At 42.4% G+C, this 19,420-nt stretch overlaps 1 protein-coding gene across 2 annotated transcripts in view; it reads left to right on the top strand.

Moving 5' to 3' along the window:
* Window positions 1-2,549: 2,549 nt before the first annotated feature.
* Window positions 2,550-19,420, top strand: part of WWC2 (WW and C2 domain containing 2) — a 161,430-nt gene continuing 144,559 nt past the window's right edge. For both annotated transcript variants that reach the window (XM_054990137.1, XM_054990138.1), the window contains exon 1: window positions 2,550-2,898. In XM_054990137.1, coding sequence (XP_054846112.1) covers window positions 2,768-2,898 — 131 coding nt within the window. In that variant the 5' untranslated portion in view covers window positions 2,550-2,767. The remainder of the gene's footprint in view (window positions 2,899-19,420) is intronic.

The following is a 19,420-nucleotide window of genomic DNA, read 5'->3' on the forward strand; positions in this document are numbered from 1 at the left end:
TGATGAGTTCAGGCTGCACCAGGCTGCCTTCCCCCACAGCCTACTGGATTATCCCAAGCTTTTTCCTGAAAATTGGCAAACCCTGGTGAAGCAAGATGTTCCTCTGTAAAACTCACACTGGTGCTTCCTTAGCAAGACTTGTTTTCTTCCTTAACAGGGCCTCTTCTTCGAGATTCATTTAAATGACGCTTTCAAGTTTGTCATTCAGATCCATGATTTTCTTGTTCTTCCCAGGATGCCTTCCCAAATATTAGTAAGTTTACAAAGTTTTTCTGATTAATTTCCAACAACAATGTTGGACATTTGTCCACATCAGCATTGAAAACTCATGCAAGTAATTTCTTTTCTTGGCAATTTTCCTGTCATTTTCCAATACTTACTGAACTCACCCAGTCATACTGTCTTACCAGATATACTTCATACATACCCGTCATCCAATGACCCCATAGCCTGTCTTGCTGATGGCCAGAGAGTATCAATTTAACAAAATGTTTATTCTCCCAATAACCACCCTGTGAGGTAGACAGAGGCAGTGTGACAGGACAAAGGTCACCCAGCAAGCTTCCAGGGTAGAGTGTAAATTCAAAGCCAGTTCTCCCAGCTCCCAGTCTGACACTCTAGCCACTTTGCCATGCTGCTCCATTAGGCCATCAGTATTAGGCAATGCTTAAGTTTAATACAAGAACTTCTTCCCCTCTTCATCAAGAGGGCAGGGGGCTGAGCTGGGACTTGACTCCAAGTCACCACTAATGAGTTTCTAGCCTTTTGTCCCTGGATCATATTGGCTTTGTTGTCTCACCAGGGACATGAACAGCTGTTCTTGGAAATAAAGGTCAAGGTCAAGGTAGTTCCCTGTGCAAACACCGAGTCATTACTGACCTATGGGGGGACATCGTACCACGACGTTTTCTTGGCAGACTTTTTACAGGGTGGTTTGCCATCGCCTTCCCCAGACATCTACACTTTAACCCCAGGAAACTGCGTACTCATTTTACCGACCTCAGAAGGATGGAAAGCTGAGTCAACCTTGAGCCAGCTACCTGAACCCAGCTTCCGCTGGGATCGAACTCAGGTCGTGAGCAGAGCTTGGGCTGCAGTACTGCCGCTTACCACTCTGCGCCACGGGGCTCCGTTCTTGGAAATAGTCATATGAAAACTTGCCAGGTCTTTTTTTCAGCTGGAACGCGGTGGAACGGAGTTCCGGCACCTCTTGAAAATGTTCACATGGCTGGTAGCCCCGCCCCCTGATCTCCAGACAGAGTGGAGTTTAGATCACCCTCCGCACAGCGCGGAGGGCGATCTAAACTCCGCTCTGTCTGGAGATCAGTGGGTGGGGCTACCAGCCATGTGAACATTTTCACTGAGGGTGATTTAAGCTTTAAAAAACTCCTCCCCTTGTTCCAGCTGACCCAAAGTGATGTCATTGTGCAGTCCCGGAAGTGTGTGCACACTTTGCGCGTGTGCATGTGGTACCAGGGGCACCACCTCCCGCCAGGAGTTGCCCCCTGTGCTGGCAACCCACTGAGTTCCACCACCACTTTTCCCAGAAAAAATGCCCTGAAACTTGATATTCAAAATTTGAGAGGAATGTTCCTGCATGTCACTCCCCTGACCAGAGAGAGTGAGAGAGAGAGAGAGAGAGAGGGCAAAAATGGTGTTCAGTCACATTCCAACTTCAAAAAGAGCCTGTGGACGTTCCACCATGTCATCTTGAGACTATGTGGGTCCTTCTGGAAAGTGGGCGTAATGTCCTTAAAAGCTGAAGTGATTTCTGGGAACACTCACAGGACTGAAAAGCGTTCCACAGAAAACAGCCCTCAAGAAGCACAAAACAGTTTGCTCTAACCCATGGCAACAGGCCCACAACTGAAGTCAACCGAATGGCTCCAGGAGAGACTTTTGTAGAAGCTGGTCTTGATTTTTCAAAATCGACACAGTGCCAGTGAACTTCCCATTCTTTGTCCCTTTTGGAGTTGGATCAGTACAATCCCAAAGAGAGTCACACCCTCCTAAACCCATCGACTTCAATGGATTTAGAAGGGAGTCGCTAACAGTGCAATCCTACGCAGAGTTACTCCAGTCTAAGCCCATTCGCTTCAATGGGCTTACACTGGTGTAACTCTGCGTAGGATTGCACTGTAACTCTGTTTAGGACTGCACCGTGCTGGAATATCTTTTGTTAGTCTCGGAAGTGTCCCCGCTTTCTTCCGGACTTTTGATGCCACTTTCCCGATGGCTTCGCGCCTGCCTTTTCTCCCCCCCCCTCCTCTTCCCGCTCCCCCTCGCCCCTTCCCCTCCCACTCCTAGATGCTCCTTTCTTCTCCTCGGCGCTGCTTATTTCCCCGGCCGGGGGCGGCCGGCCCTTTGCTAGCCGCCGATCTTGCCTCGGCTTCTTTTTGGGCAGCAGAAATAGGGTTAACGCTCAGGAATGCGCCGGCCAGGAATGTGCATGCAGATGAGATGGATGCTAATCTCATGCTAATAAGCGGCTGCTCCTGCTGCCACCGCCGCGGCCACTCGGGGGCTCGGCCGGGCTCCCCCTCCCCGCGCCAGCCACCCCCGGAGCGGAACCCGGCCCGCGGCCGGACGCCCCCTGCCCCGCTGCAAAGGACCGAGGGCGGAAGGCGGCTGCAGCCCAGACATGGTGGACTGAAACTCGGGCGCATTTCCTGAGCCTCTCCCCGGAGCAAGGGCAGGGGCCCCCTCTTCTTTCCCGCTTCCTCCGCCTTTTCTGTCCCTATGGAGCAGCGCCCCCCCGCCCGCGGCCATGCCTAGGAAAGCGGGGAATGGGCAGCTCCCCTTACCCGACGGCTGGGAGGAGGCGCGCGACTACGACGGGAAAGTCTTCTACATCGACCACAACACCAAGCAGACCAGCTGGATCGACCCCCGGGACAGGTGGGTGTGCGGAGCGGGCGGCGGGACGCGGGAGGCCGCGGCGCGCCGGGCCGAGCGGGGCTCTTGGCAACAGCCGCGCTTGTTGTTCCAACTTCGGCCGGAGTTTCTGGCCGGTGGCGGCGGAGGGGAGCCAGGGAGAATCCCGTCCAGTTACATAAGGAATCGTCCCGGTCGCCTTCCGCGCGGGGCGGGTTTCTTTCCCCCTCCCGCCGCCGCCTCCTTGTGGAAGGGCGCGAAGGGAGGTGTGAGCCCGGGCGGCGTCCTTTGTGGCCTGCCTGCTTTGGCCGAGGTGTGTGTGTGTGTGTGTGTGTTGCGGGTGTGTTGCGTGTCGGGAGAGTGAAAGTGGCTCTTCGCGCTGGGCAGTTGTGAGGAAAGGCCGCCGCTCTTGTGACCGGGGCCAAAATCCCGCCACTGCAAGGAGAGGCTGGGATGATCTCTTCACCTCAGAATTTTTGGAGTGGGTGTGAAGGTCGGCCCTTCAAACGGGCTGAAGTAAAAAGTGGGTGGAAAAGACTCCTCACAAAAACTTTTATTATGCTTTTGGCCTTTCCTGGCTTTCTACAAAACCGAATTTTTCCTCAGAGAGGAGGGCTGTATTGTAGGGAGGGGGTCTCAGATGATCCGCTAATGAGAGAAGAACCATAGACCTCAAGTCACCACTATATTCTGTTGGATTCCAACTATGTCTTTGTGAACTTGTATCTAGTTACCCTATGGCATTGTTTGTGGAAACGTGACTGTACTAATCTCACACTGTAATCTGTCTTGCGTCTCAGTGAGAAAGGTGGACTATAAATGACATAAATAAATCATAAGTAACATTTTAAACCTAAAGGGTTGTCCTTCAGATGATAGGGGATCTCCATAGCTTTGAAATGGAAGAGCTGTGTCAAATTGGCATTACCTTTCCTTTTTAAAAGCCACAGAGATGCTGGCGATCCAGCCAGGTATGAGGGAGCTCTAGGTCCAAACCCACCTTGACACGTGAAGCTAGAAGGGATTTGACTTGATTCTTTGGGGACAAAACTTTTGTTTTGGAATAGCTCAGGGTAGCAGAAAGTGGGGGGGGGGGAGACTAGGCAGTTTGCTCTGTTTTGAAATGGAAGATTTGGCACATAACAGGTTTGAACTTTATTCTGAAAACTTTGACTTAAAAAACAAAACAAAATAAATATCCGTGTTGGCTGCTCTCTGGTTCAGAACCCCAGATCTGGACGCCTTTCTCCGTTCCATCCCTCTCCAAAGTGTTTTTTTTGTGAAGAAGCTGCAGGCCTCCTGTTTGAGTTATTAGAAGTAGGTCTCAAGGAGTGCATTCATGCCTCCCTTCCTCTCCCCCCAGATTATAAGATGCTCCCTGTCTTCTGTAGTCTTTTGCATTCAAACTAGGGATTTTTTTAAAATAAAAGGGAAATGTCTGGTACAGTTTTGTGTTTCAGACTTCTCATAACTAATGATTTCTTTTGGAAAGGCTCAGGTTTCTATTTAATCAGACCCTTTGTAACTGCACTGTATTGTAGATCTGAGATGTTATCGCTTTGAAAAATTTTAAAAAGGAAACTTTTCCCCCTAGCCTATCATTTTTACAGATTATTCAGATCCATACATATTTTGAATTTTCACACAGTGCAGGCTTTAGTGTTGATCTTATTCAGCCCATTTAAATCCAGTTTATCTCAAATGAATAAGAGGCATTATAAATTTATGGCGCAAACCAATCTGAATTATTCATGAAGGCCCTGGTTTATATTTCCTGGCTGAAATGAGGAAGGGTGGCTGCTTTGTGTTCTGCTGGTGTTAGAGACTTGGCGCTTGTATACTAGAAGTTTTCACATGCCCTAAACAAAGTTTTAGAGGCTGTTTCCACTTGGGGATTTCCCCCCAGGTGGAACACAGCATGTCTTGCTTGGGGGGGAGGGGGTCTTCCACACAATGTTGTGAGTATGATATATGGGGTCTGCCTGTGGTTTTCCTTTTTAAGCTGACTTAAAAGGGGAAACAGTGGCATGGCTTGCAGCCTACAGCTAGTCTGAGGAAAGGAGCAGAGCTTAACTCAGAATGGTGGAGCTAAATTTTATTTTTCTCGCCTCTCTTTTCAGCCTCTTACTGGGCTTTGTAAAAGTTCACAGTTGAAGCAGCTCAGCTGTGAAGGGGGAGGGGGGGTTGCTGGACCACAGCCCTTCTGCATCAGAGGGGTGGGGACAGAAGTGAATAGTTTGGTGGCAGGACATGCAGACCCCATCCCTACTCACTTCCACATCGCTCCCTGCTGCTTGTACACCCGGGAGGGATGGACTTTTCTGCCCATGTGCTGAAACAGACAGAATGGGTTTATTGACAAACATGTTATCGGAATGTAATTATATTTATACTCTACCATTCTTATTTGACTTTCTGTGTACTTTGAAATATCTCTAAAATATAATGTAACTCTTGGTAGTAGGCTTTGCAGAAGAGGAGGATGGTGCTATGTGCTGCATATGTTTGCAATTTCATTTAAGGCTGGTAACATTCTGACAATGTTAAATGTGTTTTCAGTTTGTTTTGCATTCTAAATTTTGTTTACAAAATTTACAGAGAAAATGCCTGGGTGAAGAAATTATAAATGAGGACAGTGTGTATCAGATTATGATACATTCAGGTTAAATATAGTTTTTGTTTTCTGTTGTGCTGGTTTGTCTTGAAAATATGGCAGACATCCATGCAGCCACATATCTTTTAAACAGAGTTGTAGACATAACTTTGCAATTATATTTTTCTTTAGAATTTGAACTACATACCCTACACTTTATCACCATCTGTGGTTTGGAATGGTAACTTTTTCAGTTGTTAATTTCCTAATGTTTGAAGTGTGAGGGGAGTCTGGAGACACTTTCAAGCTTGAGTGTGACTGTAGTTTCTTTTATACAAGCTAATGAAGTGAAGTCCTTGTTAAACAGTGTAAGAGACAGTGTTTGCAGTAACTCAATTAATGCTTGTCAATCTCATTAGTCACTGTTACAAAACAAACAGAAAGAGGTATGTTGCACTTGGTACTTGAGATAATCCATAACTAATGTATGGAGCTCAGCTATGTGCCCAAACGGGGACAAACAGATAACTTCAGTATATATCCAGACACTGGTCTTGACTTTTTATCCTCATGGTCCACAAATTCCAGAGGGAGACCCCTGTCAGTCAGTTATAACAAAATGAAAGAGTATCCAGTGGCACCTCAAAAATGAATTGATGTATTGTGGTTTAAGTTTTTGCGGATTAGAACATGTTTCACACATGATCCCATGCAGATATACTTAGGATATACCTACTGAGTTCATTTTACAGCTTGCCTTACTGAGTTCATTGTATAGTTTACCCTTTAAAAAGTATGCACAGGATTGCAGCGCTAGTCCCATTGATTTCTATGATATTTACTTCCAAGCAAGTGGGCTTCAGAGTGCAGGTGTATGGCATCAGGCATAAGGCAGTGGGCCCATAACTCCACAGCTGGATGTATTGCATGTGTAAAGTTCCAGACTGAACCCCCGGCATTGTTAGCTAAAAGAATCTCTAGCAGCAGAACTGCAAACTATCTTATTTTGAGGATTAAAGTAGACAATAAGAAATGTGTAGTCTCACAGCTTCATGTGAGATAATGGGATTAGGCAGGTTTTTGGGAAAGAATAAATGAGGTAGTACTAAACTATTACCTCATTCTCTCTCTCTCTCTCTCTCTCTCTCTCTCTCTCTCTCTTTCTCACACACACACACACACACACACACACACACACACACACACTCCTTTCCTTCATTTTATCCTTACAACAACCCTGCGAGGTAGATAAGGTTGAGCACATGGATGGCCCAAGGTCACCCAGCAAGCTTCCATGGCAGAGTGGGGAATCACACCTAGGTCTCCTCTGTCCTAGTCTGACAAGTTAATCACTATGCTATTAAAAACCCTATCTGGATTTCAGATCTTGAAACAAGCCAAGTCGAATGAAAAATGGCCTTGAATGTATCATTTGCAAGAGGAACATTCCTCCTGTCTTCTGATCTTCCTTTTTAAAATATCCCTTCTGAAGTATCTCTTTGCTGTATTCCTTAACCTAGAAACTTTTGAGAGCCATTGCCGGGCAGAATAAGAAATACTGGTCTAGATGGACTTTTGGTGTGATACTTTATAATGCATTTTCATATCAAATCTCCTGAATATCATATATCTTCCACCGCTAGTATAACCGTTCTTAGCTTCGAGTCAGGTGAAGAATCCTCCTGATATTGCTGTGCTACTTTAACGTTGTTGTTGTTGTAATGTGGTTTTAGCAGAGAGCGAGATAAATCTCATGGCCTAGCATAGCATACTGCTTTAGCTTTAGCAGCATAATATTCTGTCTGTATCTCTGTAGGTAACCAATGTGTTAGGACTGACTTGCTTAGAATTGATACAGAGGGTTAAATATGAGCCATTGATCTTACTCATGACTCAGGACCAGTTTACTCACTTTGTAGCCAAGATGGTAAAACTGGTCTTGGATAGCATCACATCATACTGTAAATAGGGGAATGCATGATGAAATGTTTCCCATGAAAAAATATCACTCTGCGAATAGAACTAACATATCTGGAGGAAATCCAGGCTATTATTCTTGGACGTCTAGTTTTCTATTGTTGCACTGGTGTTTTTATATGTGGAAAAGCATTCAGTCATGTTGCCTGAAATTGCCTCTGAAATGATAGAATCCAATAATAGATTCACTACTTTATCTGCTGTTTGTGTGAACTAGCTTTAGGTGAGAGGGGTCAAGCACATTTGGTTTGTAGAAATCTCAGCAGTTTTCATACCAAACCACAATTTCATATGGTTCTCCTTACAGATGGATTGAAAAAAAAGATTGCATCATGAAAGAAAAAGGGATATTTGAATACAGCATCACAAATATATGTGCTAGTTTGTGCCTTATGATAGCCAAAGTTGGAATATTCCTATTGCGCCCTTCTTTTAATTTCCCATACAACATCTTGTTTTGATGCTTAAGGTAAGAGGTCTGGTATGTAAGCAGTTTGAAGAAAGACCAAGGGACAGTTCACATGATACAACACAAAGTCCCTGTGGCTGCCACAAGGAGTATTTTATTGCATAAGCTTGGGAAATTTTCTAGGCATAAGGGGTGCAGCCCTCCTTCCCCCCATGCAGTTTTCATGACCTGGACACTGATATTGGCTTCATTTGGAAACTTCCATTTAGTTGTCACCCACAAGTTTCCCAAGAAAAGAATCAGCAGTTCCCTGTGGCCATTGCAGGATGAAAAAATGACTTGAAGGGCAGACGTGGAAAGTCCTTCTCTGTGCATAGTGCGGTTCTTGATTTGATCGGTCATGATCTGTTATTTATGTGATTTTATGGGTTGGAGTGAGCAAGCTTTTTCACTTAATCTTTCATTCAATAAAAACATAATTTTTATCCATTCAAGCCCAACGATCCCCATCATAGACTGTTTGGGTGGTCAAAGGAGACCCCTCCTTCCTTTTTCACTTGCAGAAAAGCTGGTTGATCCAACCCTATGTGGGCTTCTAATTATTTACTCATTTTGCTTTTAAATGTTATGTTTTTCTTACTACTGTCACTATCAATGATATTCAATCAGTGGCTCAGGAGCCACATGTGGCTCTTTGATGTGCTACCTGTGGCTCTTCTCAGTACTGTCCCCACCTGCCCCATGTTTCAGGAAAGTAGACAAGTCCCTTGCCCACTGGGGTGTCTGGCTGGCAGGTGATTTCTACACTGAAACAGCCGCCCCCAGAGGAGATGGTAAGCTGTGAGCCTCCCTGATGCATAGGCCTCTTGCCAGGGATGGAAACAGATGTGGCTCTTTTGGTTGATGGTTGTTGTGAATGTGGCTTTCTATAAGCTGTACAATAAATATAAGATTTTTTTTATTGTTCCTGTATGTTGTTTTTCATTTAGGTTTTACAGTTTTATTTGATTTTAACATTGAAGTGGATTGTTTCTATTATAGTGTTGTTATTGTATTTGTAAACTACTCTAAGAACTTCTGTTGAATGGCAGGGTAAAATTTTTTCTAATAAATAAGTAATAGATGGGTCATGTACTAGTAATGAAATCCATATCCATGATGAAATGATTACCATATGCATGCCAAATCTATATTTGGAAAGAATCTTTCAATCTTACGGTGACTGCCTAGCCTGTTGAGGAATATCACTAGTGTCTGACAAAAGGAAAGTAGATAGTGTTCTGACAATGAACTGGACTGTAATTTTTCTTAGAAGTTTTTTTTCAAATATGATTGGTAACAATTTTAATGTCAGTTACTTCACAAAGAAATGCTGAGGTTAAATTAGACAGGCTTCAAGTGCCAAAATCGAACTGATGTTTTCACAGTCATAATATTTAAATTTTTGAAGATGTGATGGCTTCACTTCATACTCATTAACCTTTTCTCGCTGATGATAGTGTGAGTTGTCATTGTCTAACAACATCATAGTGCACAGCCCTGAATACCTAAGCATATGGAATTGTAAGATACCATTTGGCATGTGTCTGTAAAAAAAAAAAATCTTGTAGCATCATTACGGGAGGCACAACCTTAAACAGTGTTCTGTCATTCTTCTTACTCTTCTCTCCTATAGCTGTTAATTCTCCTACCATATGTTTTCTTGCCAGTTACAACTCTTTACTCTACCTGTTTGTTCTTCTGTCTGTATGAACACATGAGACGGCTTGCGATAACCCAATAAATGGAGTGAAAATACAGTTGTAATTGTAGGATTGCTGCACTATGATAATAGGAAGGATTATTATTTGCAATAAAATCTTTACTTGAGTGTAGGATGTGTGATTCCTTTATGATAAAATAGTGGTAGTAAAATATTGGCATGATGTAGTAAAGCATTTTGAAGTCACATAAACATTATTGGGAAAACGCATGCTGTAATCTGTCCCATTGAAATCTGTGGGGTTTCAGCATTATCTTTGGCCAGATTGTATCTGTACACTGTACTTGATCACTTTGTTTTATTTAAGTATTGTCAGATGAAGCTATTACTTTTCCTTACCCTGAACAATTATAGTATATGCACCTGTAGTGTAGTATAAATTCTTTTCCTGGAATCATCCCCTAACCAATGCAGCAGTCCAAGACTGAAAGGTGACGAAAATGGAGTTTTTGCTTTACAAAACAAAGGGCAGCTGAGAGAGTGTTGGAGAAGATTCGGGAAAGAAATTAAACTGTAAATTACAAGAAAGAAGAAGTAAAATGAAGAAGAGGCAGGTAACAGGCAGTGTTGAAAAGAGAAACAACTTAGGTGAGCAGCTTGGAACAATTATTAGGACCTGCATCATGAACTGAATAACATGAAAAGCAATGGTAGTTGTTTGGCGGGACTTTTTTGCTAGAGCCATAGAAACGTATATGGAGAATGTTACCATAACAGAGTATGCCTTATGGAGTAGAGAGAAATGGTAACTTCTTGTGACAAACCAGCCAGTGGAAATGCCAAGTGTGCTAATTAAACTGAAGGATCTCTCCTTGCTTAGCCAAATTAATTTTGGTTTGTTGTATTTTGTTTTTTTTTTAAAAAATAAGTAATGAGTAACTTGGGTGCTGATTACACTTGCTTCTTTTCCCATTCTATACTAATCAGTATTTTATTTTATTTAGAAATTTTTATGCCACCTCTCCAAGTACTTGCCTAAGACAGCTTACAAAAATTAAAAAAAAGATTAAAAGATATTGATTAAAAAACCTCTGTCCATTATGTCTCCTGCTGACCCGCACAGTCGAATTGGGATTTGAGTCCAGGTGTCCCCACGTCACATACCACAATGACTAACTGAATGCTCTCTATGGGATGTTCTTGGTTTCTGGTTGACTTGGACTTTGAGGAATCCTGGCCAAATGACTTTGGCCTGAAGTTATTACTGTAGTGCCAACAGAAGATTCAAGGGGCTGTGTTAAGGAGGGGAACTTACATACAAATGTATGTGCCATCAAGTTGCACCACCTTATAGAAACCCCAGCAAGAGGCTTTCAGGACAAGTGAGAAGCAGAGGTGGTTTTCCCTTGCCTTCTAATGCAGAATCTTCCTTGGTGGTCCCCCAATCCAAGTACTGACCCTGCTTAATTTCGCAGATCTGACAAGATCAGGCTGTAATGCTGCCTCCCTTCCTCAGAGAACTTAAAACACAAAAAGGACATGGCATCTGAGAAGCTAGAATCTATTAACGAAATAGATTGTTTAAGGCTACGCCTCCCCCAAACATATATTTTGAAGTAAGCCCTATTGCCCAGTGACTTAAATGGTCTAGATTTAGGCTGCCATAATTACATCAGTAGGACTTAGGGAAAACTAAATGAGTTGCCGGAAGATCTATGAATGAACATTTTTAATTGACACAAAGCAAACACTGAATGTCCTGATTTAGATTTTTTCTCTTCTTCTTACACTGTTTTCTCAGTCTCAAAACACACACACACACACACACACGGCCATCAAATGCTGCAATTTGCCCTGCTGGATACAGTTTGCCTTGATTTTTCTACTCCCAGCGGGGCAAATAGCTGTTTACTTGGTCCATTTCAGATTGGGCAAATGGTAGGGGTTTGTGTGTGGGGGGTAATTCTTCCCCTGGTGCCATGACCCCTATGTAATAGAGGCTACTAGAGCGATTTACCAATAAAAATCCATTCTCATCTGGTTTGGTTTTTAATTTTGAGTCATTGTAATAAGGAGTATGTGTGACTGACTAGCAATAAAACTTTGGAATTTTGAGAGGTGATGTTGTACAGACCTGGCTCTGTAGTCTGACTCATGTAGATGGACCTTTTCATTATTTGTATCCCATTGATTTCCAACAGCGATCCACACAATTCAGAAATATCTTTTTGAACTATGCCATAAAATTCTAGATAAGATTCTCTTATCTAGAATTTTGTGGCACAGTTCAAAGAAGAGGTAGATAGCTTGCTCAATACTGAGAGTTGATTGGAGACATAAGAGCTGGAGAACTTTTAAGAATTTGCATATTTTATCCATATATAAAAATCAGTATGATAGAATCCAGATTATTTTGTAAAAAGTTCTGTCTTTCAGCTAGCATGTCTAAAAATTCTAGTGTTGCTCATCCTCCATGTTGAAAATCATCCTTTTGAGATGTATGAAACAAACTAGGAATCATGAGATAAAAAATAAAATACATTTAAAAATTAGTATCATGCCTGTGATGTATTAGTATTAATAATAAAATTAATATTGTGCCTGCTTGAAATCCTGGGCACACTTGTTCAGAGTTAAATTACATTATACTGTTTTGAGCAATCCTGCAAAGATTAAGTTACATGTTTTTAATACATACTGAATTATGACTTGAAACTGCGTGCATGACCTTGAGAGCTGAGAACATTTTTAAAAGTTCCTCTCAGATTTCTCACAAGAGTCCAATATACTGCACAAAACACCTGAGGGAATGATCAGGCAGAATGAGGTCTGCATGTTTCACACACTTGATGTAGGGAACACTTAATTTGATTCTGATTCTGCGCAGAGATGCATGTTTGTCTCGTTTTTTTCAGAGAGGGGACGGTTGGCAGTGAATGGTATGGAAGAGTAACTTCTTACTATGTGGAATAGTATTATACTTGATTGCTATTGCATAAAGAGTGAAGTAGTTTTATAACTAGTGGTAACCATAGAACACAGTCTTGAAGAGGGAGTGTACTGTATTTTTCACTTCAGATATGAATGGTATGAAACTTCCTTGTTGAAAGCAAACATGCCACTTTGTACAGTGATTTACAGTCATCCGTCTTTGCTAAAGGGGGAATCTGTATTTTTGTTACACAGTGTATTATTCATTGGGATTTGTTCAGCTTCCATTAAAGATATTTTACTGTCCAAATTAGATGGTCTACTTTATGCATATTGGCTTCTTATGTGATTAAAAGCCGTCAATATCACTCAGAGTTGCTGACTTTTAAATCAGTCTATGCAGTTGTCCCTTGAATTACATCTTGAATGATATCAGTTTGTGGGCTTAGCTCCATGCCACAAAAAGCATCACTTGCAGATTTCTGTATATCAAAGGCCATGCCGTCTTCTCCCATGGGCAGTTGACTTCATTATGTAATTAAACTATCTTTGGTATTTAAAAATTGTTTAAAGTGTATTCTTATTTTATCTTACGTAGTATATTTTTGTATAATTATGTACTTACTTATTTTAAGTATCCACACCTCACTTTTAGGTATTTGTACCGCACTTATTTCCCCATTGGGGATCCAAAGCAGCTTAGAACAGTTTCCTCTCCATTTTATCCTCACAACAATCCTGGAGATAGCTTAGGCTAAGAGAGAGTGACTTGCCCGGGATTTTCCAGAAAGTTTCCATGGCAGAATGGGGATTCAAACCCGAGTCTTTCAGATTCTAGTCTGATGTTAACCACACTTTTCTCAAAGTTTCTAGCCCATAATGATGTGAAGTTGGATTGTGTTGGCAATGCCTAGTGAAAATCTGAGGAGAAACCTTTGGGCCTGAGCAGGATTTTTAGCAATCATGTGGGAAGGGCAAATAACTGCATAGCAGAAGCAGAATAAATTATAAGTAAATACAAACTCATTTAAGTAATTTTTATGCAAATGGTAGAATTCAGCTTTCCATAGCTCAAAACATGGCTTTGCTTTATAATTTTGTTTTTTTTAAAGTTTGTATAAGCTCTGCTCATGCCCTGTAACTATTATTTAGGGGTGATCTTATTTTGTTCTTTGAGGAGGATTATAGCCGTGTAGTTCATATGACTTCTGTGCTTGACTTTTAGACATATGCAACCTCAACTAGGGGCTTCGAGATACCCTTACACTTTTTGGGAGTGTAATTCATTATTCTACTTGAGACTTGAATACATGATCACTTCTGCTGAGATAAGAACCCCCTACTTCATGTATACCTTAATTTGTTTAAATGCAAGGAGTTAAGCAGGGGCTGAAATGAGTTCAAAGGGAGGAAGAAAGCTCTAAATAATTATGGATCCTTCATCTTGACTTTACCTCTGAACAACATAATGATCATGCATGGCATCTGATATTTTAGTTTAGGTGAAAACTTTCTTATTTACCAAGGTAAAGGTATTGAAATGGGACATATTTTTAGTTTGCTTGCTTGAATTTTGTGGCTTCAGATTGTTTTATCTGCTATTTTCATCCACTGTATAACTATTTTTCTGCTCCTTTAGCTTGGCTTATCCATTGTTATTTGTTGATATTTTAAATTTGTACGTGATTTGGATTGGAATTTTATATTGTTGTGTGTACCACCTTGAATTGTTTTGTTTATGCAGAGCATGGTTTATAAAAAATGTAAATAAATCAGGGTTTTTTTCAGGGAAAAGAGGTGGTGGAACTCAAGACCGCACAATGATGTCACTTTGGGTCAGCTGGAACAATGGGGGAGTTTTTTAACGTTTAAATTGCCCTCAGCAAAAATGGTCACATGGCCGGTGGCCCCACCCCCGATCTCCAGACAGAGGGGAGTTTTGATTGCCCTCCATGCCGCTTGGAGCAGAGGGCAATCTAAACTCCCCTCTGTCTGAAGATCAGGGGGCGGGGCCACCGGCCATGTGACCATTTTTAAGAGGTGCCGGAACTCCATTCCACTGTGTTCCTGCTGAAAAAAAACCCCTGAATAAAATGATATTTTAGGTATGTGGGACTGGGAGAAATTCTCAGGTAGCACAGCTTCTTGAAAAGTTCAACATAAGGAGCAAAGACATGTGGGTGAATAACATATCCTTGGATTTCCTACCAAAGTAAATAATCATGAGGTGAAGTTATTGATTTACAAACCATGAATTATTTTCTGATATTCCCAATCCCACATAAACAGCCTCATGTCTGAGAATGTACTGAAATGGCAGGTTTTGAAACTCTACAGTGCAATAGCAATTTGAAGTATGTGGAAAGGCACTAGATCGTTATATTACCCTGACAAAATTAATACTTTGCTTCGTAGAGTAGACTGTAAAACAGATTAAGACGTTCTGCATTGGAACCACTGTTAGGTACGCAAACCATGAATAGAGCTGGAACGGTTTAGTGCAAGCAAAGGAATGCTATAGAGATTAATAATCATCTGACATGTTTTCTACAACATTCCTAAAATTGTACTCAGATTATTAGAGTTTATGGGGCACAAAAAAAGCAAAAAGTGAAGTATTAACCTTTTCCAGTTAGGTTTCTGTGGTTTATTGTTGTGGCAATTGAGAAAGTATCTGTAGCTTGCATAGTAGTCTGATGTTTTGTTTCTTGTGTTTCATTCCTAGGTCACATGGGCTTTCTTTTTGTGGTTTTCATTTATTTTGAAACCACTCTTTAACATCATGCTTGTCTTGTGTTTATTTTGATTTAACTTCAAGATGGAAGTCCTGGTTGTGAATCAGTTATTAATCGAATTATGGGATTAATTTCTGAGAAGCAGAGTTTGACCTAGTAGTGTGGATTAAAAGGCACTAGGTGCCTCTTGTAATAGAACATGCCAACTCCTTAATTTTCCGCTTAGTACTTACTGCTCTTCAGATCAGCAGTAATTAAAAGCTCTGTTCCGTCCTCTGTACCTAGTCTTCTCTATTTATCTTTTTCAAAATAACCATAAATAAAAATGATGATAGTATTGTTACTGCTTATAAGACTTACCTTAGGTCAGGATGCACCCCACTTGCAGCTCCCAGCATACTGGTGAAGGTCGGTGCTTTATATTGCAGTCTAGTGGTGTTTTTTAACACATCTGATTTGTTTCTTATTCACTGGTTCTCTATGTGAGAAGTTATAAATAGTTAGAGTTTAAAATTGTTCCTTGATTTATATGGAACTTGGCCCATTGTGTTACCACTGCCCTTTTCAAAAATTCAGCAAGTTCGTACTTGAGAAGAGAAAAGGGAACAGATGTCACTATAAATCTTACAATGAAGTGGTCTCTGATCAACAAAGACCCCATGTAATGTTATAAACTCTTGTATTAAAGCCTCCCAATTAATACTTGGATGGGAAACCACCGAAGAAGACCAGGGTTGTGATGCAGAGGCAGGCAGTGGAAAACCGTTTCCGAATGTCTCATGCCTTTAAAACCCTAAGCCATAAGTCACCTGCAACTTCACTCGGCAGCACTTTCCACCACCAAGTAATCTGGGAAGGCCAGCATTGCATTGACTAGGCCCTTCCTAAGCTCCTTGAAGAAGCTACAAGGGGTTCGGCCATACTAGACTTGATATTAACCAACAGGGAAGAATTGGTAGATGAGATGAAGGTGGTGGGGACCTTAGGGGGAAGTGACCATGTCCTTCTTGAATTCCAGTTGCTGTGGGGAGCCAAGGAAGTTTGTAGCCAGATTCATAGGTTAGATTTTCGTAGGGCCAGCTTCGATGAACTCAGAGGCTTGATGAGAGTCATTCCGTGGGGGAGTGTGCTGGAAGGGAAAGGAGCGAGTGAAGGGTGGGCCATTCTCAAACACGAGCTTTTGCAAGCTCAAGCCCTCACTATCCCAGCAAGACGGAAACATGGTAAGGGCTCCAAGAAACTGATGTGGATGCACAGAGAGCTCCAGAATAAGCTAAGGGAGAAAAAGGAAATGTTCAGGAAATGGAGAGAAGGACAGACCTCTAAAGAGGAGTATATGAGGGTTACTAGGTACTGCAGATCAGCCATCAGAGAGGCCAAAGCTCAGTATGAGCTGGGTCTGGCCAGGAGGGCTCGCTACAATAAGAAAAACTTCTATAGATATGTGAGAAGCAAACGCAAGGTAAAAGAGGCAATTGGACCGCTGTTGGGAGTAGATGGAGAAACTCTGATGCAGGACAGAGAAAAAGCAGACAGGCTTAATTACTTTTTTGCCTCTGTTTTCTCCCTGAAGAACTCAGGCACATCTAGAGATAGTAGAAAATGTGGCAGGACACCTGAGTGGCTAATTGACATTGACAGAGAGGTAGTGGAGAGGCATCTGGCTGCACTGGATGAATACAAATCCCCTGGGCCGGATGGGGTGCACCCAAGAGTGCTGAAAGAACTTTCCAGAGAACTTGCAGAACCCCTGTCCATCATCTTCAAGGCCTCCTGGAGAACGGGGGATGTGCCACAAGATTGGAGAAGAGCGAATGTTATCCCAATCTTTAAGAAAGGGCGGAAGGATGACCCGGGAAACTACAGGCCGGTCAGTCTGACTTCTGTTGCTGGGAAGATATTAGAACAGATTTTAAAGGGATCAATCTGTAAGCATCTGAAGGACCACTCAGTGATCCGGGGAAGTCAGCATGGTTTTGTTCCTAACAGAACTTGCCAGACCAACCTGGTTTCCTTCTTTGATCGAGTGGCCAGCTTACTGGATCGGGGGAACTCTGTTGACGTGATTTATCTGGATTTCAGTAAAGCTTTTGATAAGGTCCCCCATGACATTTTGATGGGCAAACTGGAAGACTGTGGAGTAGACTATAGGACAGTTCCTTAAATTTTATGGTAAATGTACTGGCTAAGTGCTGTAATAAAGAATACTACTACTATAGGACAGTTCGGTGGATAGGGAACTGGTGGAGGACCGCACTCAAAGAGTGGTGGTCAAAGGCGTTTCATCAGATTGGAGGGAGGTGTCCAGTGGGGTGCTGCAGGGCTCAGTTTTGGGCCCAGTACTTTTCAATATTTTTATCAATGATCTGGATGAAGGAGTGGAAGGGCTGCTCATTAAATTTGCTGATGATACCAAATTGGGAGCGGTAGCAAACACCCAAGAAGATAGAATTAAAATTCAACAAGACCTGAATACTCTGGAGAAGTGGGCAGCTGTGAATAGGATGCAATTCAACAAAGACAAGTGCACAGTATTACATCTGGGCCACAAAAATGAGAAGCACAAATACTGGATGGGGGATACACTTCTGGGCAGTAGTATATGTGAAAGGGATCTTGGGGTAAGAGTGGACTGTAAACTGAATATGAGCAGTCAGTGTGATGCGGTGGCAAAAACGGCTAATTCAATCCTGGGTTGTATCAAAGGGGCCATAGCATCGAAATCGCAGGAGGTCATAGCCCCTCTCTATACTGCCTTGGTCAGGCCACACCTGGAGTATTGTGTGCAGTTCTGGAGGCCTCACTTCAAAAAGGATGTGGACAAAATCGAGAGGGTGCAGAGGAGAGCGACAAGAATGATCAGGGTTCAGGAGACTTAGCCCTACGAGAAAAGGCTGAGGGCCTTGGGAATGTTTAGTTTGGAGAAGAGGAGGTTGAGGGGGGACATGATTGCTCTCTTTAAATATTTGAAAGGCTGTCATTTGGAGGAGGGCAAAGAGCTGTTCCAGTTGGCAGCAGAGGGTAGGACACGAAGCAATGGGCTAAAACTACATGCACAAAGGTACCGGCTGGATATTAGGAAAACTTTTTCACCGTCAGAGTAGTTCAAAGGTGGAATCAGCTGCCTAGGGAGGTGGTGAGCTCCCCTTCACTGGCAGTTTTCAAGAAGAGTCTGGATGAATACTTGTCAGAGATGCTTTAGGCTGATCCTGCACTGGGCAGGGGGTTGGACTAGATGGTCTGTATGGCCCCTTCCAACTCTATGATTCTATGAAGTCAGGCTGGCTTGAGCAAGTACTTAAAATCAGTACCTCTACCAGGCATTTCTGTATCTAGGACAAGCACCTAATTTTAGTTACTGCTTCCACTGTCCTCAAGAGGTGTGGATGCAGATTTTTGAAAAATCAGTTGAGACATATGTAATTGGTAAAGTAGTGAAAATTAAGTGTTATCCTTACATAGGGGGATATGAATGAAAGACTGTGACAATTTAAATATTGTGGAACCTCTGAGGGGCATGAACACTGTTTTCTCATCAGGCAAGCCTTCCCTACAAATATCCCAGCCCCACACTTGAATTACAAGATAAATAAGTTTTTGAGAGACTTTTTATGTGCCTTGTAGTATTTTCATCCTGTCTCTCAGTTTTAAAAAAGAGCTTGGCTCAGTCTCCCAAAAAGGAGAGAAAAGAAAGGTGATTGGTTTAGAAGTCCATTGGCAGCCTTCAGGAACCACCCATAATTGTGGTATAGTTTAGAATGATATCCATTTGATAGAAATGGATATCATTTGTATGTAGGGGTTGTCAGTCCCCTGGTGGGGACAAGAAATGCCCTGTCCCCCGTTCCTGTTTTATATTGTCACACTGAGTGGTAGTGGGAGAAAAATAAAATAAAGAAATGGCCATTTGGCCTAGGGCATGATATTTCTTCTAGAAAAATCCAGAAATGTCATAAAGCCTCTCTAGGAATCACGGGAATGGGTCAGTTCCTAGAGAGGACTGGTATTGCTTCTGGGTTTTCCCCGGAAGTGACAACAGGCCTTTCTAAGAATCACCAAAAATTCTGGCAATTCCTAGAGTGACATGGTGGCATTTATGGGATTTTTCCTGCAGTGACACCAGACTGTCACCCAGCCATCCCCATGTGTCCCCCTCGGTCTCCTACTGGTTGTCAGGCCTGGCAACCCTGTTACTTGGA

The sequence above is a fragment of the Eublepharis macularius genome, chromosome 10 (genome assembly GCF_028583425.1).
Source record: "Eublepharis macularius isolate TG4126 chromosome 10, MPM_Emac_v1.0, whole genome shotgun sequence".
NCBI classification, from domain to species: Eukaryota; Metazoa; Chordata; class Lepidosauria; order Squamata; family Eublepharidae; genus Eublepharis; species Eublepharis macularius.